General features: G+C 41.9%; 2 protein-coding genes across 5 annotated transcripts in view; one reads left to right on the forward strand and one right to left on the reverse strand.

Annotated features, from left to right (window-relative positions):
* Nucleotides 1–1,041: 1,041 nt before the first annotated feature.
* The window catches only part of LOC137579391 (elongation factor-like GTPase 1), a 77,639-nt gene continuing 65,480 nt past the window's right edge, over nt 1,042–13,200 (reverse strand). Inside the window, exons 4-6 of one of the 2 annotated variants that reach the window (XM_068293131.1) lie at nt 12,908–13,092; nt 5,503–5,697; nt 1,042–1,272 (exon numbers count right to left, since the gene is read on the reverse strand). In XM_068293131.1, coding sequence (XP_068149232.1) covers nt 5,509–5,697; nt 12,908–13,092 — 374 coding nt within the window. In that variant the 3' untranslated portion in view covers nt 1,042–1,272; nt 5,503–5,508. The remainder of the gene's footprint in view (nt 1,273–5,502; nt 5,698–12,907; nt 13,093–13,200) is intronic. The other variant, XM_068293132.1, reaches the window with a different exon arrangement.
* On the forward strand, nt 1,507–5,497 carry LOC137579393 (lysosomal proton-coupled steroid conjugate and bile acid symporter SLC46A3). Of its 3 annotated transcripts, none has more exons than XM_068293136.1 (5): nt 1,507–2,311; nt 3,498–4,283; nt 4,358–4,696; nt 4,772–5,100; nt 5,164–5,497. In XM_068293136.1, the coding sequence occupies exons 1-5, from the start codon at nt 2,288–2,290 to the stop codon at nt 5,291–5,293; spliced, it is 1,608 nt and encodes a 535-aa protein (XP_068149237.1). In that variant the 5' UTR covers nt 1,507–2,287; the 3' UTR covers nt 5,294–5,497. The 3 variants fall into 3 exon arrangements, with proteins under 3 accessions (XP_068149237.1, XP_068149236.1, XP_068149238.1); XM_068293135.1 differs by lacking the exon at nt 1,507–2,311 and adding an exon at nt 2,378–2,821; XM_068293137.1 differs by lacking the exon at nt 1,507–2,311 and adding an exon at nt 2,379–2,796.

Genomic DNA, 13,200 nt, shown 5'->3' on the forward strand with positions numbered 1-13,200 from the left:
TATTTTATGGACAAGAGGGATGTCCTTTGGCCAGATGGAAGTCCTTGTTCGTCCGCATCGACTGATGATGGAAGATCCTAGAATGTCCTTCGAAATAATGAGAAAAAGGACATTTTCGATCATTTCTGTGACCTGCATCATTAGATGACACCAAGTTTTTTTGATGCCATTCTGTAGATATCATCAAGGACATCCTAGGAAACCATGTCCTTTCGTCCTGCGCCACGAATTGCTTTTTTTTAGAGCTAAAAAACAAAAAAAGGATAATTTTCTTGAGGCCATATCTTCGCAGGACATTAACTGATTTCGACGGGACATACCTTTTTCGGATCCTCCAGGATCAGGACTATCGATTTGCATTCAAGGATTTTCAATATCCTTCCAAAAATATTGCTCGAATTTTTCTAAGGGGGTAAGTCAGGAAAATGGCCAAAAAGTCGCAAACTTACCATAAATGTCCTTATAACTCGGCCATTTCAAGGACGATCAGGATGTCCTTTGGTCAAATGATAGTCCTAGATGACCCTCATTGACTGACACTGACAGATCCTGGAATATCCTTCGGGAAGCTGAGATAAAAGGACTTTTTTGTCTGAGAAAAAAAGGCAAATATCTCGCAAGTCCTTTGAAGGATCAGGACAAAAGTGGTGTCAAAAGATTCGAATCATCAAGGACTATAGTGGGTGCAAAGGACATGGCGATAGTCCTGCGGAGAGCCAAGATATCAAGGATTTTATAGTTTTTTGCAGTTTTTTTTGGTCTTTTGGGACGTGGAAGAATTTACATTTACATACTCGGCCATTTGGAGGATGATTTCCATGTCCTTTGGCTAAATTGTAGTCCTTGATGACATGCTTGAACCAATACTTTCCTTTGGTTATCCTTTCGTTTTTTTTTTTTTTGCAGCTGAAAAAAACGAGGGCCATGTGAATGTCCTTTAACCAGATTGGAGTTCAGTACTCGCAGTGATTTGCCAGTGGGACATTTTTCTTGCATTTGCTACATAATTGCATTTACTCTTGAACATAATAAAACTAAATATTACAAGAATTCTTAAAAACTGACTTTTTTTTTAAGGAAAGTTAATTTTTGTCCTTAGTTCCAGGATTCTTTGACGAGTTTTACATTCGGTGAGACCATCAGATAACAATGTACAAAGTATATTTCAAAAACTATGACAAAATATATATTTTTTTATTATACCATAAATTTTTAACTATTTACGCTAAGTTGAAATGGAAACAAAAAAAAAACAAGTCACTGCTGGCAAACCTGGAAATAAAAAAACAGAATATTTATACATTAGTAAATGTACCACATAAACTGTCACAAAACGATTATGTACATATTGTATTTTTCAAAATCGTAAGGCTATTACTGAGTTGAGTTGAAGCACTTCAGAATTTCAATATCAGTTGTCACTGATAAGAAACGGCGTGTCTGGAAGGGGGGCTGTAAAATGTAGCTATTGTAGTCAGTATATGGGGAGCCCTCTGACAGATGAGGTCGATTTCGTTATACTTATAGGCGCGTATCCCGAAAGAGATGAAATTTCTATACGAGCTGCAAACATTTGAATATTTTAAACAGTTTTTTTTTTTTTTAATTTTGTCGCGTTATTGTCGAGGATGTTCAATTTGTGTTCAAATCAGTGTAAATGAAATTACCCCTAGATAGGCGGCGACAACGTGCGGTTATCTCAATCAATTAGTCGGCAATTTAATATATATGAATCTCAACTCGAAATATTACCCAATGTTACGGCCACAAATATTGATCTTGAGCGGATAAGGTGCCCCAGTACGTGTGCAGGCTAGATAAGCATTTAATAGGCGGCGACTAAAAACCCATCATAAAAACGCCGGCCAAAGCTAATTAAGCAGGGAACAACAAAAAAAAGAAATTATAAAAGAAACCAGAAAACGCTTCTGTTGAGTCAAATCAAATTTAACAGCCAGCCACAGCAAATGGGCAAGTGTGAGGAAATCACAAGAAAAATGTTAAACTGCATTTTTCAAACAATTTCAGACTTGTAACGAACATTTTGAAAAGCTTTCAAACCCAAGCTACTCGGACTTGTGTGAGAGCAAACGCAAAAAGCTCTTGCTCTGTGACCCAAAATAAAAATAACAAAAACACATGCACATACAGAGCACAGAGCCCAGAGCATAAAGAGCCAGAACTCACCCCCTACTAACTCATCCATTGGCAGACCACATTGGCTTTGGTTTTTGGATTTGGTTCGCGCCGTGAGAGTGAAACGGAGTGTAGCGACTGCGCAGAAAAAATGAGTGCCAACGCTGCCTCAGAGGTAATATCAACAAATGCCGCCAAAAAAACATATTAGTTTCGGTTATTTCTTCAAGCAACGTGCGTGCGTGTGTGTGTGATTTTAGTTAGTTACTTATTATTTTTGGTTTATTTTATTTTTTGTTGTTACTGCTAAATTTAACAAACACGCCAAGTGTCGCCGAGAAAGCAGCATTCTCAATTCATTGTGACTAGCCAATTTAGATTGGAGGCACGCGAAATAAATCAAATCGACAGAAATAACATAATAAGAGACGATGCCGCGTTGTCTCATTGATTACGTATAAAAAGCGCCGGCGAAAACAACAAGAAGACAAACAGAAAACAGAAACCAGAAGCACAAACAGAACTAAAAAACAAAACATCGTCGTACAGTAACCGAAATAAAGCACATTGCCAGAGCATTCCGGTGACCTTGACCATCACAAGCGCACATCTAACACGGTCGAAGGTCAACATATTCCAGCCAATTCCGCTGCCAACCATGTATAGTGAAATACCAACTAATAATGTAAAGGCAGACATGAATCGAATATTGTTAATACTCTCAAACTGATTACATCTACATATGTGCATTTCTAATTCAAATCTCTTATCAATTTTGTTTACTACCTAAGCCAACTGTTGTGCACCATTGAGTGCAGATTTCTAGTAAACAAAACTGAACTACATAAGTAAACAAATGGCCGACCGGCAGTGTCATGAGTGGTTGAAGCGAAATCGAATTACAGAAGAACTTGATATGCTCGGGAGAAACGCATTTCCTTCGCTTGAAAACAGAAAAACAATCCGTTTGTTGTTGATAGAGTGTCGCGACTTTCGGTTACCCAGTAAGAGCATTTGTTGTTATTAGCTTAGCAGAAATACATAAATCCACCGTTTAATATGGAATTGAGATCCTTTTACAGTTACTGTTTGGCGAATTACACAAATAATGACATTATTTCTAAACGAATGAATTGCAATCAGCTAAGCATATAATTTCAAGTGGTTTGCACGGTATATTCATAGAATAGTTTATATAAATAAGTGACAAAACAAATACAGAGAGCACTTCGGTTAGTGTGAAAGAGTGAAAAAGGGGGGGTCGGTCGGTGGAGACGGAGGAAGCAAAGAGAGAGAGCAAGAGAGAAAAAGCTTTCAAAGCCGGTTTCCAACAAAATACATTCTACGTTGTCTACTTTCAGGCTGACGATGGAAATACACGACACAGGCATACAAGTCAGGGCAGTCTTACGGCTAGTCAAACCAGCCATGAGGATGCCATTCAGAGCAACCATGAGCCAAACTCCTTTTCCCTATGGCAATGGCTGTGGCATGTGATCACATCCATATCGGTGGAGCCGACCATGTTCCTATATATGTCCGCCTTCATGATCACCTCGGTGGTGGAGCAGAATTTCTTCGTCTACAAGGCATGCCGCGTGAACCATAATTTCAGTGAAGAAATCTGCAGCAACATCAACAAGGCGGAGTACAATGATTACAAGCTTCAGGTGCTGGTGACCACCGCTTGGTTTCATCAATGGGAGAACATTTCGGCACACATATTCCCCATCATTTTGGCCTTATTTTTGGGCTCATTCTCGGATCGTCGTGGTCGCAAATTGCCACTTCTAATGGGTTTGACGGGCAAACTAATTTACTCCGTTATGATTGTGGTCAATGCCAAGATGGAAACTTGGCCAGTGGAGTATATTATCTATACGGCCACTTTACCCTCGGCTCTGACCGGAGCCGATGTGGCCATATTTGCCTCATGCTTTGCCTACATATCGGACATATCCACCGTGGAGAAGCGAACCATAAGAGTGACCATATTGGATGCCATCTATCTGAGTGCCATGCCCACTGGTGTGGCATTGGGCTCCTATCTGTTCTACCATGCCTTCAATCAATCGTATGCCTATATGTTTATGGTGAATGCTTCGTTGTTGGCTCTGGCCATAGTCTATACAATAATCGCCCTCAAGGTGAGGCCAAGTGCAGAGTTCACAATTGTGCAGAAGTTAATCCATTTTGGTTCTTTTTGTTTTTGTTTTTGTAGTGGCAAACCAATGATCGGCAACGATCGCTGCGAGAATTGGGGTTGTGTGGCTTTTGGCCAGATTTCTTTGATAAGCAACATGTGATTGATTCATTCAATGTTATGATAAAGCCCCGCAGTGGCCATCGTCGTGGCTTTCTGATCATTCTGCTTGTGTCCATGATTTACTATACATTCCAACGAGATGAAGGCACTTATCTGTATTTCTACACTCTGGCCAAGTTCGACTGGGATGTTGACTTGTATAGCACCTTCAAGACATTCAAATCGTCAGCCTACGTTATTGCCATGCTCCTGGGTGTACCCATAATGAATAAGCTCTTCGGTTGGCGCGATACGGTAAAGTAATTTGAAAGCCAACACCCAAGTCGATCCACTATATCTTTGGTCCTTTGTGGTCTTCTCTTTCGGCAGACGCTTATTTTCATTGGAACCTGGGCCCATTCGATTGCCCGTGTATTCTTCTATTTCGCGGAGACACCGAAACTCCTTTATGCTGGCGCTGTCGTCTGCAGCCTGGGTCCCATTGTGGGTCCCATGTTGCGAGCCATGACCTCCAAAATCGTTCCCACTTCGGAGCGTGGCAAGGTTTTTGCCCTGCTATCGGTTTGCGATAATGCGGTGCCCTTTATTAGCGCCGTTTGCTATTCGCAGATCTATCAGGCCACCATCAATATCAACTACGGTGGACTTGTCTTCCTGCTGACCATTGTCTCGCAAATGATTGTCTTCTTCTTGATACTGTGAGTACAACTAACCAACTACGGACTAAGAGCCATGCAATCCCAATCTTTGACTACTTTCAGCTGCATACACATCAAGCTTGCTGGAAATTCCTTGGCAGTGGCAGAGATTACCGAAAAAGAGAATGGACTAATCACCAATGACGTCGAGTCGGTGGCCCAAAGAACACCGCAAGCAGAGACAACAGAATGATTCGAATGTTTCCTATATTTTATATATATTATATATATATTTTTTTTATCAAACCAAGCATGAAATTGTTATTCAAAGTGTTTTTTTTTTTTTTTGCTCATACATAATAATAAGACTTGTAAAACATAAAAGGACATCTTGAAATATACATATGTATAGTAAAGAGAGAGACAGAGAGAGAGAGAGAGAGAGAAATTTCTTAAACTTACCGCATTCTATTTGTTTTTGGATAGAGTCCTTTGCTTTTCAGCATGTTCCACCACTTGCTCATCGACAAATAGTCCTTTGCGTCGACGTACACTGTCCATATAGACTTTGGCCCGATTGGCTGAGTCGGCCTTCTCGCCAAAGTGCATCAATTCCTCTTCGGTTGTGGGCAACCAGAAGGGATCTATATCAATCACCTGTAGGAGGCGAAAGAGAAATCGAAGAGAAGAGATGAGAGAAGATGAGGGGTGGCGATTTTAGTGTTTTGAGTTGTGAGCCAAGACAGAACCTTTCTTCCTGGAAATCATTTAGTCAAACAATAGGGCCAAAGCAGGCGGCCACTTGAGCCAGGACAATGGGCAGACTGACTGGCAAAGAGGCGTCGCTAGGTCTATGCGCCTGCGCCTGCGCCTCCGCCTCGTTCTCAGCCTCAAGTGCGATGCGATGGCGATGCGATTTAAGGCTATTGTTGTTGCTGTCGTCATCGTCGTCGTTGTCGTCGTCGTCGTTTTGGGCAATCAGGGAAAGCGTGCATTTTCACATCTTCATTGTGTCGAACTGAACAGGACATTCAAATGGTTTTCTGTTCTTTAATGACTTTTATGAGGCAGAAGGACGACAGCGACAACGACGACGAGGACGAGGACGACGACACGCAATGCGTGATAAGGCACAACGGGATACGTGGAATTCTCTTACTTTTCGTGAATGGCGTGAAAATTGTTTACTGCTTTCTGCTTTGCCTAGTGATTGATGATACATACATATGTATGTATGTATGTATGTGCCTACATCTCCCTTTGCTCCCTTAGTTGCCATTGTTGTGTTCTGTTGTGGAAAAGGACGCGTTTGAAGCACTTGAGACACACACACACAGCGGGCGGGTGTCAGGCGTGCTTCGCAGCCTCCGTTCATTGGAAACCCTCAGAGTTCGTTTCATTATCATTCGTTCTTGCTTGGTTCATTTTTAACCATCAATGGACACGTTGGAACTTTTTTTCTTCTGTTTTATTTTTTTTATTATTTGTTTCCCCCTACCTTTGATTGAGTTGCCCTTTTGTCGAGCACAGGATTTTGTTTCTACGCGCAACTGGGGAAACTTTTTTCTCTTCTGCTCTTTGTTCCACCTCCTTTTTTTACTTCTTCATCTTCATCATCATCATCGTCATGATTTTTTGTTGTTGTTTTCGTGTACTTTACTCTGTGTGTGCCATCTGTTCGCAGTACGCTAAACTGCGGGCCTCTTCACCCGCCCCCGCTGCCAGCCTCCCCCCCGGAATCCTCCTACACCCTTCATGTAGATGATTATCGGGCTTAACGTTTCGCTTGTTTAACAACAACTAACAATGCTAACAGAGGCAAAACCGCATTTCCCCTAACCACCCGCCGCCCCTCCACATTTTCGACAAAGGTTTCTCCTCCGAGGATAGTTTGCTATCCTTTTGGGCTGAGCATGCGCAACAGCTTTCTGCTTGCTTTTTCATCGTCAGCTTCTTCTTACTCTTCTTCAAATGGCATCTACGCACAACGGTTAGCCATACCAACACACACACACACACACATGAATCTGTATATACTTGTGTATGTACATATATAATATGGCAGGAACCCTTTTTGGCAGCTGAAGTGCTCCAGAAGTGCGCAAAGCTTGCGTCTGAGCCAGACCAGACAAATGAGCAGCCGCATTCGTTGTCGATACGCAAATGCACTGTAAAAAATAAAGGTCAGATAAGCCCCTCACAACTGGACCAGAGAGAGTCAACCACTCGTTTAACAGAGAAAGAGAAATGGAGAGAATGAGGTTGAATGAGGAATGTCAAAAGGCACAAATGCCAATTTTCCTTTCAAAACTACGAATCGGTTTAGATCGTTCGTCCTGTTCGCCTCTTACAAACACATTGATAACACGGTAACAGCGATCTTCGTTACTCATTGATATAAACAATTTGTTAGTCATTGGATTCAAGTATTGAATATCAGTTCAAACTTCGGACTTGATTTCTGGCAGTGAACTTCTGGCTGGCAACTAAGTTCCCCTCAAGGTAGGCCCATAAAAAACACACACTCAAAGGTTGTTATCCACACCATGCTCCAGATTGCAGACAAGTCGAGAGACTGAGTCTCTCCAGCTCCAGCTCCGACTCCAACTTCAATTCCGAGCATCACAGTGCAGAGTGGAAAAAAGAGCCAAGTGCGAGGGGATAGCAAAAGAAATATTAAGAGGGAAAAAAATAATATTGAAACAGCCGCGAAACCAAAACAAAATCCAAAAAGCAAAACGACGTGACATAAACACAAACACACATGGACACACACACACATCTCTCACATGAATGAGTGTTTGTGTGTGTGTGTGTGTTTACCTGTCCAACAGAACGCGGTTTGTATGCAGGTAATTTACGCGGCAGCTACCGAAATACGCTGACGTCGTCGTCATCGCCGTCGCTGTCGCCGTCGCCTGCTCTGTACCTCCATAGCGGCCGTCCAAACGACAGTCCATTTGCCCATCCATCCGTCCGTCCGTCTGTCTGTCCCTCCATCCGTCCCAGCCAAGAGCAAGACGAAGTTGAGATTATTATCGCGCGCCAGAAACAGAGCCAAACCACAAATGGCTGGCCGATCGGCTGTCGGTCCGTTTGGGCGTTGCGCATGCGCGCAGAGTCGACTCGACTCGACGAAACGACGCGTCGTTCGAAATAAGAGTCGATAGGCCACAAATGGTGGGGAATGGGGCAGGGAGATGGAGGAGAGGCAACGAGCAACGGACGAGCATCATTTTGACAGGCACCACAATGCAAACCACGTTCCACTTAAGAGACAACAACAACAACAATGTCGAGAAAATCCTTTAGCATAGTCACTTGGATAAACACTTGCCGGCTGGATATATGCATATATACCGAGTAAACGAGGGTCACTTGAACAATTTGTTGAGGATTCAGGAAATGGTTTCAATTCCAACTTTAAGGAAATCTCTGATTCAAAGCTAATCTCAAAATGATAAAGGATTATACAAGATGTGAATGGAAACCTTAGGCATAATTCTCCTCCTCACTCTTAAAATGAGTTCATAGTTAATGCGAATGGTCCGATAAGATGAAACTCCTCTCCTCTTGGATGTGTGGATCAATCACTTGATTTAGCCTGGTTGACGTGGAATTGAATGTTCTTTTTGGGTAAACTTTTGAAGAAACCCTCGATATATATGTAAACACACCGATGCACACACATACACACACAGATGGAACCAGGCAGACTTTAGGGCATTTACTCTCCACTTCCACTCGTCGCCCTTCTTCTTCTTTGCCTTCTTCTCTACAACTTCTACTTCCCGCTCTTCGTTTCCCTTGCCACCATCTCATCTCTCAGCTCTCTTTCTCCAAGCCATGGCCACTTGGGACTTTCCCTTTGGTGGGGGATTACGGATTGTGTGCTATAGCGTGTGGGGGGAAGGGGTAGGATGAAATGGTGGGTGGGGGGCTAGGAGTATGAGGTCGAGAAGGAGGTGCGGGGTCAGGTACAAAACGAGTTATCAGATTATTTGTTCTTCGTTGTTGTTGTTGTTGTTGTTGTTTTTGAAGTAGTTTTCTGAAGTTGTGCCCTGCATGCAAAGTGCGACAACAACAACAACAATAAGCAAACAAACAACCAACAGCAGCAACAATCATATGCAACGCGTTAATGATAAACACTCCAAACAAGAACAAGCCAAAAGTTCCCTCCACATCCCCCAACCACCACAACCACCGCCATCGCCAGCACCACCAGCACCACGCTCTTTCTACCAACCATCAGCTCACTCCACTGTAGGAAGAGAAGTAAGACCAGTAGCCAACAACATTTCGTTGTTCAGTTTTGTTATTTTTGTTGTTGTGCGCGTGTGTGTGTGTGTGTGTGTGGTTGTGTGTGTTGCTCTTGGTGTGTTTGTGTTTGAAGTTAGAGTTGGAGTTGGTGTTGGTGTTGTTGGGTGGGGAGGGGGGCGACTTGGAATTGGGTTTACGTTTGGCTTTGCCTATGGGGTCGAGGTCGGTTGCCTGAACCTCTTCCTGTCCTCTGTAACTTAACATAACTCCATCATCTAACCACATCGCCTCCTCTAACCAATCTAATAACAATCTTCAGCATCAGCAACATCCCGATATATGTATTTAAAGGACATTCCATCTTGTAACTACAACTGAATGTGCAATAAAGTGCAAAAGTTATGATACATTAATAAGTACACACATACTCTTACAGACACACACACACACACACAATAGAATCGGACTACATTACGAGATGCAACGCATGAGCTAGCAAGCTCTTTTAAAGGACTACATGAAACATTTAACAATTCATTTAACGAATAAAACTATCCAAAGTGCAAATAAACATCTTTGTCTGGAAGATCACTATGTTTTTGACTTTCTTCGGATCTAGGGACGATGACAATCGAATGCAATCTTCTATAGATGCAGGAGAAAGTTGAGAATCACTTGGAGAAAAACAGAATTGAATGGAGAGAAAAAGCGAGTGCGGGTAGTTGTGAGACAGCGAATCTTTATGAAATCGGGAGAAAGTGCTAGAGTTGTTCTCGCAGTAAGTGGTACCACCATATAGCAAAATCTAGGGAAGAGGAAATCGGACAAGATGGCACATCGGTGAAGAGAAAGAACCTAGAAAGTGATGAGGGGAAGTGGGAGCTTAAATCGAGAGACTACTGCAAATAGCTCAAAAATACACGAGATTACTTTGCATAGAAAAAACCCCCAAACAGACATTGAATCAATCAAAGCGGGAAAATTCCCTCACCACAATCTCTCTTAGATCCACCAGATCACTTCCTGTTCCTGTTAACTATTTTAGTTACCCTTGTATCATTCTTTTAACTTAGGTTTCATGTAAAGTCTGATAACTTATTTTGCTTCTCACAATTATTTTCCGTTGTAGCTTTTGGTAATTTGCATCAAAAAGATGAAGAAATAAAAGGAAAGGGGACAAGGAGGGGCGGGGCATGTTGTTGGTATTAGTTTGCTGCAACTTAACGAACTTATTGTAGGCCATGATGCGGCAAGAAAATTTTGAAATTCTTGTGTCCATTTCCTTTTGTGGCCCATCCCATGGGCCGACGTATGGCCCCAATGGCCTCGATGGCCACTTGGCCAAAGAAGAGGGATAGAGAGAGAGAGACGCCTTCGTTTTGTTATTATGGGCACGTGACAACTGCTGCGCCCACGGTCCTACCGATTGCCCACACAATCCCCTGAAATCTGAAAGATGGGTGGGAAGTGGAGGCATGCCACGCAGAGACAGGGACAGAGAGACAGACAGTGGGCGATGTCCAGTGTCAAGAAACTTAACTGTTTTAATTGTTCATGCTAAAGCAAATCCTAATTGCTTTTAGCCTGCGACAACAAATAAACAGAAATATCTTGTTTTATTTTTTTTTTTTTTTTTATCGCCGTTCCTCTACTAAAAACTAGTTGCCAGTTAAGATTTCTACAACAGATATGTACATACATATATATAAATATATATATATATAACCAAGAGATCGAGAGATAGAAGTGAGTAAGAGATGGCGGACAGGCTGGTTGTCGAGGGAATGGGGCGTTTGGGGGTCTAGTTCCCCAGTTTCCTCATTTCCCTCACTGGAAATGCGTACAACAACTTTAACAACAGAAGCAAACAGCAACAACAACAACAAATGCAACGTTGTCGACAACGAACGACGCCGGCAAATAGAAAATCGCCGGAAGTCATTATACAAAAACTTGTTGTTATCGATTGGTTAAGCGATATATACTCTATACACTAACACACACACACATGCATCTACATACCTACATATATACATACATACATTCGTACACCCGACAACAGATTTTTAAATTTTTCATAAATTTATTATCAAATCAAATTGAATGTTACAAAAGTTTCTATTTCAGGGAAACTCTTACATCTGGAAATACCAAACAATTGAGAATGAAAGGATCCTTCAAAAGGATCACAATACCAGAAGAAGAATTCTTAAATCGGACTCCGATCGATTATGTAATAAGCTAATGCTAATATAGGCATCCTACGATTTCTACACCATTTAAAGGAATTCGTTTACATCAAATAATGTTTGGAATTATCTAAATACCATAAAAAAATAATCAAATATAACAAAAATGAATTCATTCAATGTAAGCAATGAATAATAATTCAAACATCTTAAGAAATTTCAACTATTTGGCTAACTCAAGATGCATTGTTTGGGTTTTATTGACCATTTCTTTTACTGAACTCATTATTGAAACATTTGTCGCCTGCTCAAACAATATTAATCATTTTTCATTCTTTTTGTTATTTGTTGGTGTTTTTTTCTTTTCTTTTCTTTTGAGCCCTGGGCTCATCCGTTGCTGCTGTTGCTGCTGCTCTTAGCTGTTTGGCTTACAGTCTGAAAGCGTTTGAAGTTGGTTTTTAGTGTCGTCGTCGTCGTCGACGTCCCAACTCTCCACTCTTAACTCTTAATTGTGGCCCGCGCCGAATTATGGCAACGACGGACGACGACGACGATGACGATGGCGGCAAGGTCAGAAAATTTAGAAGACCAAACCAACCCAAAAAATATATTAAAATTAAAAATTACAAAAACAAAAACCAAATGTCTGTCCCTCTGTTCGTTTGACCGACGTCTCATCTTCAAATGGAAGGGCGGGAGGAGTTGGTCTGTTGGTCGGTCGGTTGGCTGGTTGGTTAGTTTGTTGGCTGTTGCTGTTGCTGTTGGCTTCAGGTTACTCTTCTTCGTTGAAATATTGCACACAGCTGCAAGCCTCAAATGGACCATATAACTTTCAGTCCAACTGTTGCTGCTGCTGCTGCTGTTGGCTGCCGGTTGTGGTTTTTGCTTATAAGACTTCAGACAGAAGGTAAACTGAGATTTTTTTCTCTCTGTTGTTTTTTTTTTTTCTTTAGCGCTGACCAAGCAGCTAGAAGAAAAAGAGAGGTAAGAGTCAGAGAAAGAGAGAGAGAGGTGACCGCAGCAACAGATCACAGCCAGGGCACGCACATGGCACTTGTGCCAACAGCTGGAGCCAGAGACAGCGAGTCAGTCAGTCAAAATTAAAGTCAGAATCGAAGATAGCTCCCCAGGGGCGTAGAAACAAAACAGCAACAAGAACATAAAAGCCACAAGTAAAAAAACTTTAAGAAGAACTTTGAAGATGAATTCTTACATCTCTTTAAGTTCGAGTTATTTCATCTTTTAATGACAAAGACTAAAACTAAGAGTCAGACAATGGTCTTCATCTTCCTAGTCCTTTGAATTCTAAGAATCTCTAAAATCAGGCTGACCCACTGCGTAGATGTGTCCCTTTCAATTGGCAATGCTCCCCCATTGGAAATTGTTCCCATCGTAGTCCAACTGAGGCTACTTACCTCCCAATGACTGAACATCAACTGCGGACAGGCTAGGCCAGATGTTTGTTTGCGCATCTCCTGGGCAAAGTTGAATGATTCAATGACGGGCAAGAGGCAGGTTACAGCAAAGTTCCCACTGCCTTGGGTGAGGTCACCGGATAAGATTTTGCCATGTCTGCGTCCAATTACAGCATACATTTTGCCTGGAAACGATAAAAAAAATGAAATAAAATGAAAAAAGAGAGTTGAATTTGAAAAGTATCAGCTGATTTCTTTAGCTAGAGACCAGAAGAAGACAAAGTAAAGCCCTT

This window comes from Drosophila tropicalis, unplaced genomic scaffold (genome assembly GCF_018151085.1).
Source record: "Drosophila tropicalis isolate 14030-0801.00 unplaced genomic scaffold, ASM1815108v1 contig_694, whole genome shotgun sequence".
Lineage (NCBI taxonomy): Eukaryota > Metazoa > Arthropoda > Insecta > Diptera > Drosophilidae > Drosophila > Drosophila tropicalis.

Excerpts from the sequence above, each read along its gene's own strand:
- LOC137579393 (XM_068293135.1), top strand. The coding sequence starts at position 2,795 with ATGTATAGTGAAATACCAACTAATAAT. Across the intron at positions 2,822-3,497 it reads GTGAAATACCAACTAATAAT|GCTGACGATGGAAATACACG; the intron begins GTAAAGGCAGAC and ends GTCTACTTTCAG. Across the intron at positions 5,101-5,163 it reads ATTGTCTTCTTCTTGATACT|CTGCATACACATCAAGCTTG; the intron begins GTGAGTACAACT and ends GACTACTTTCAG.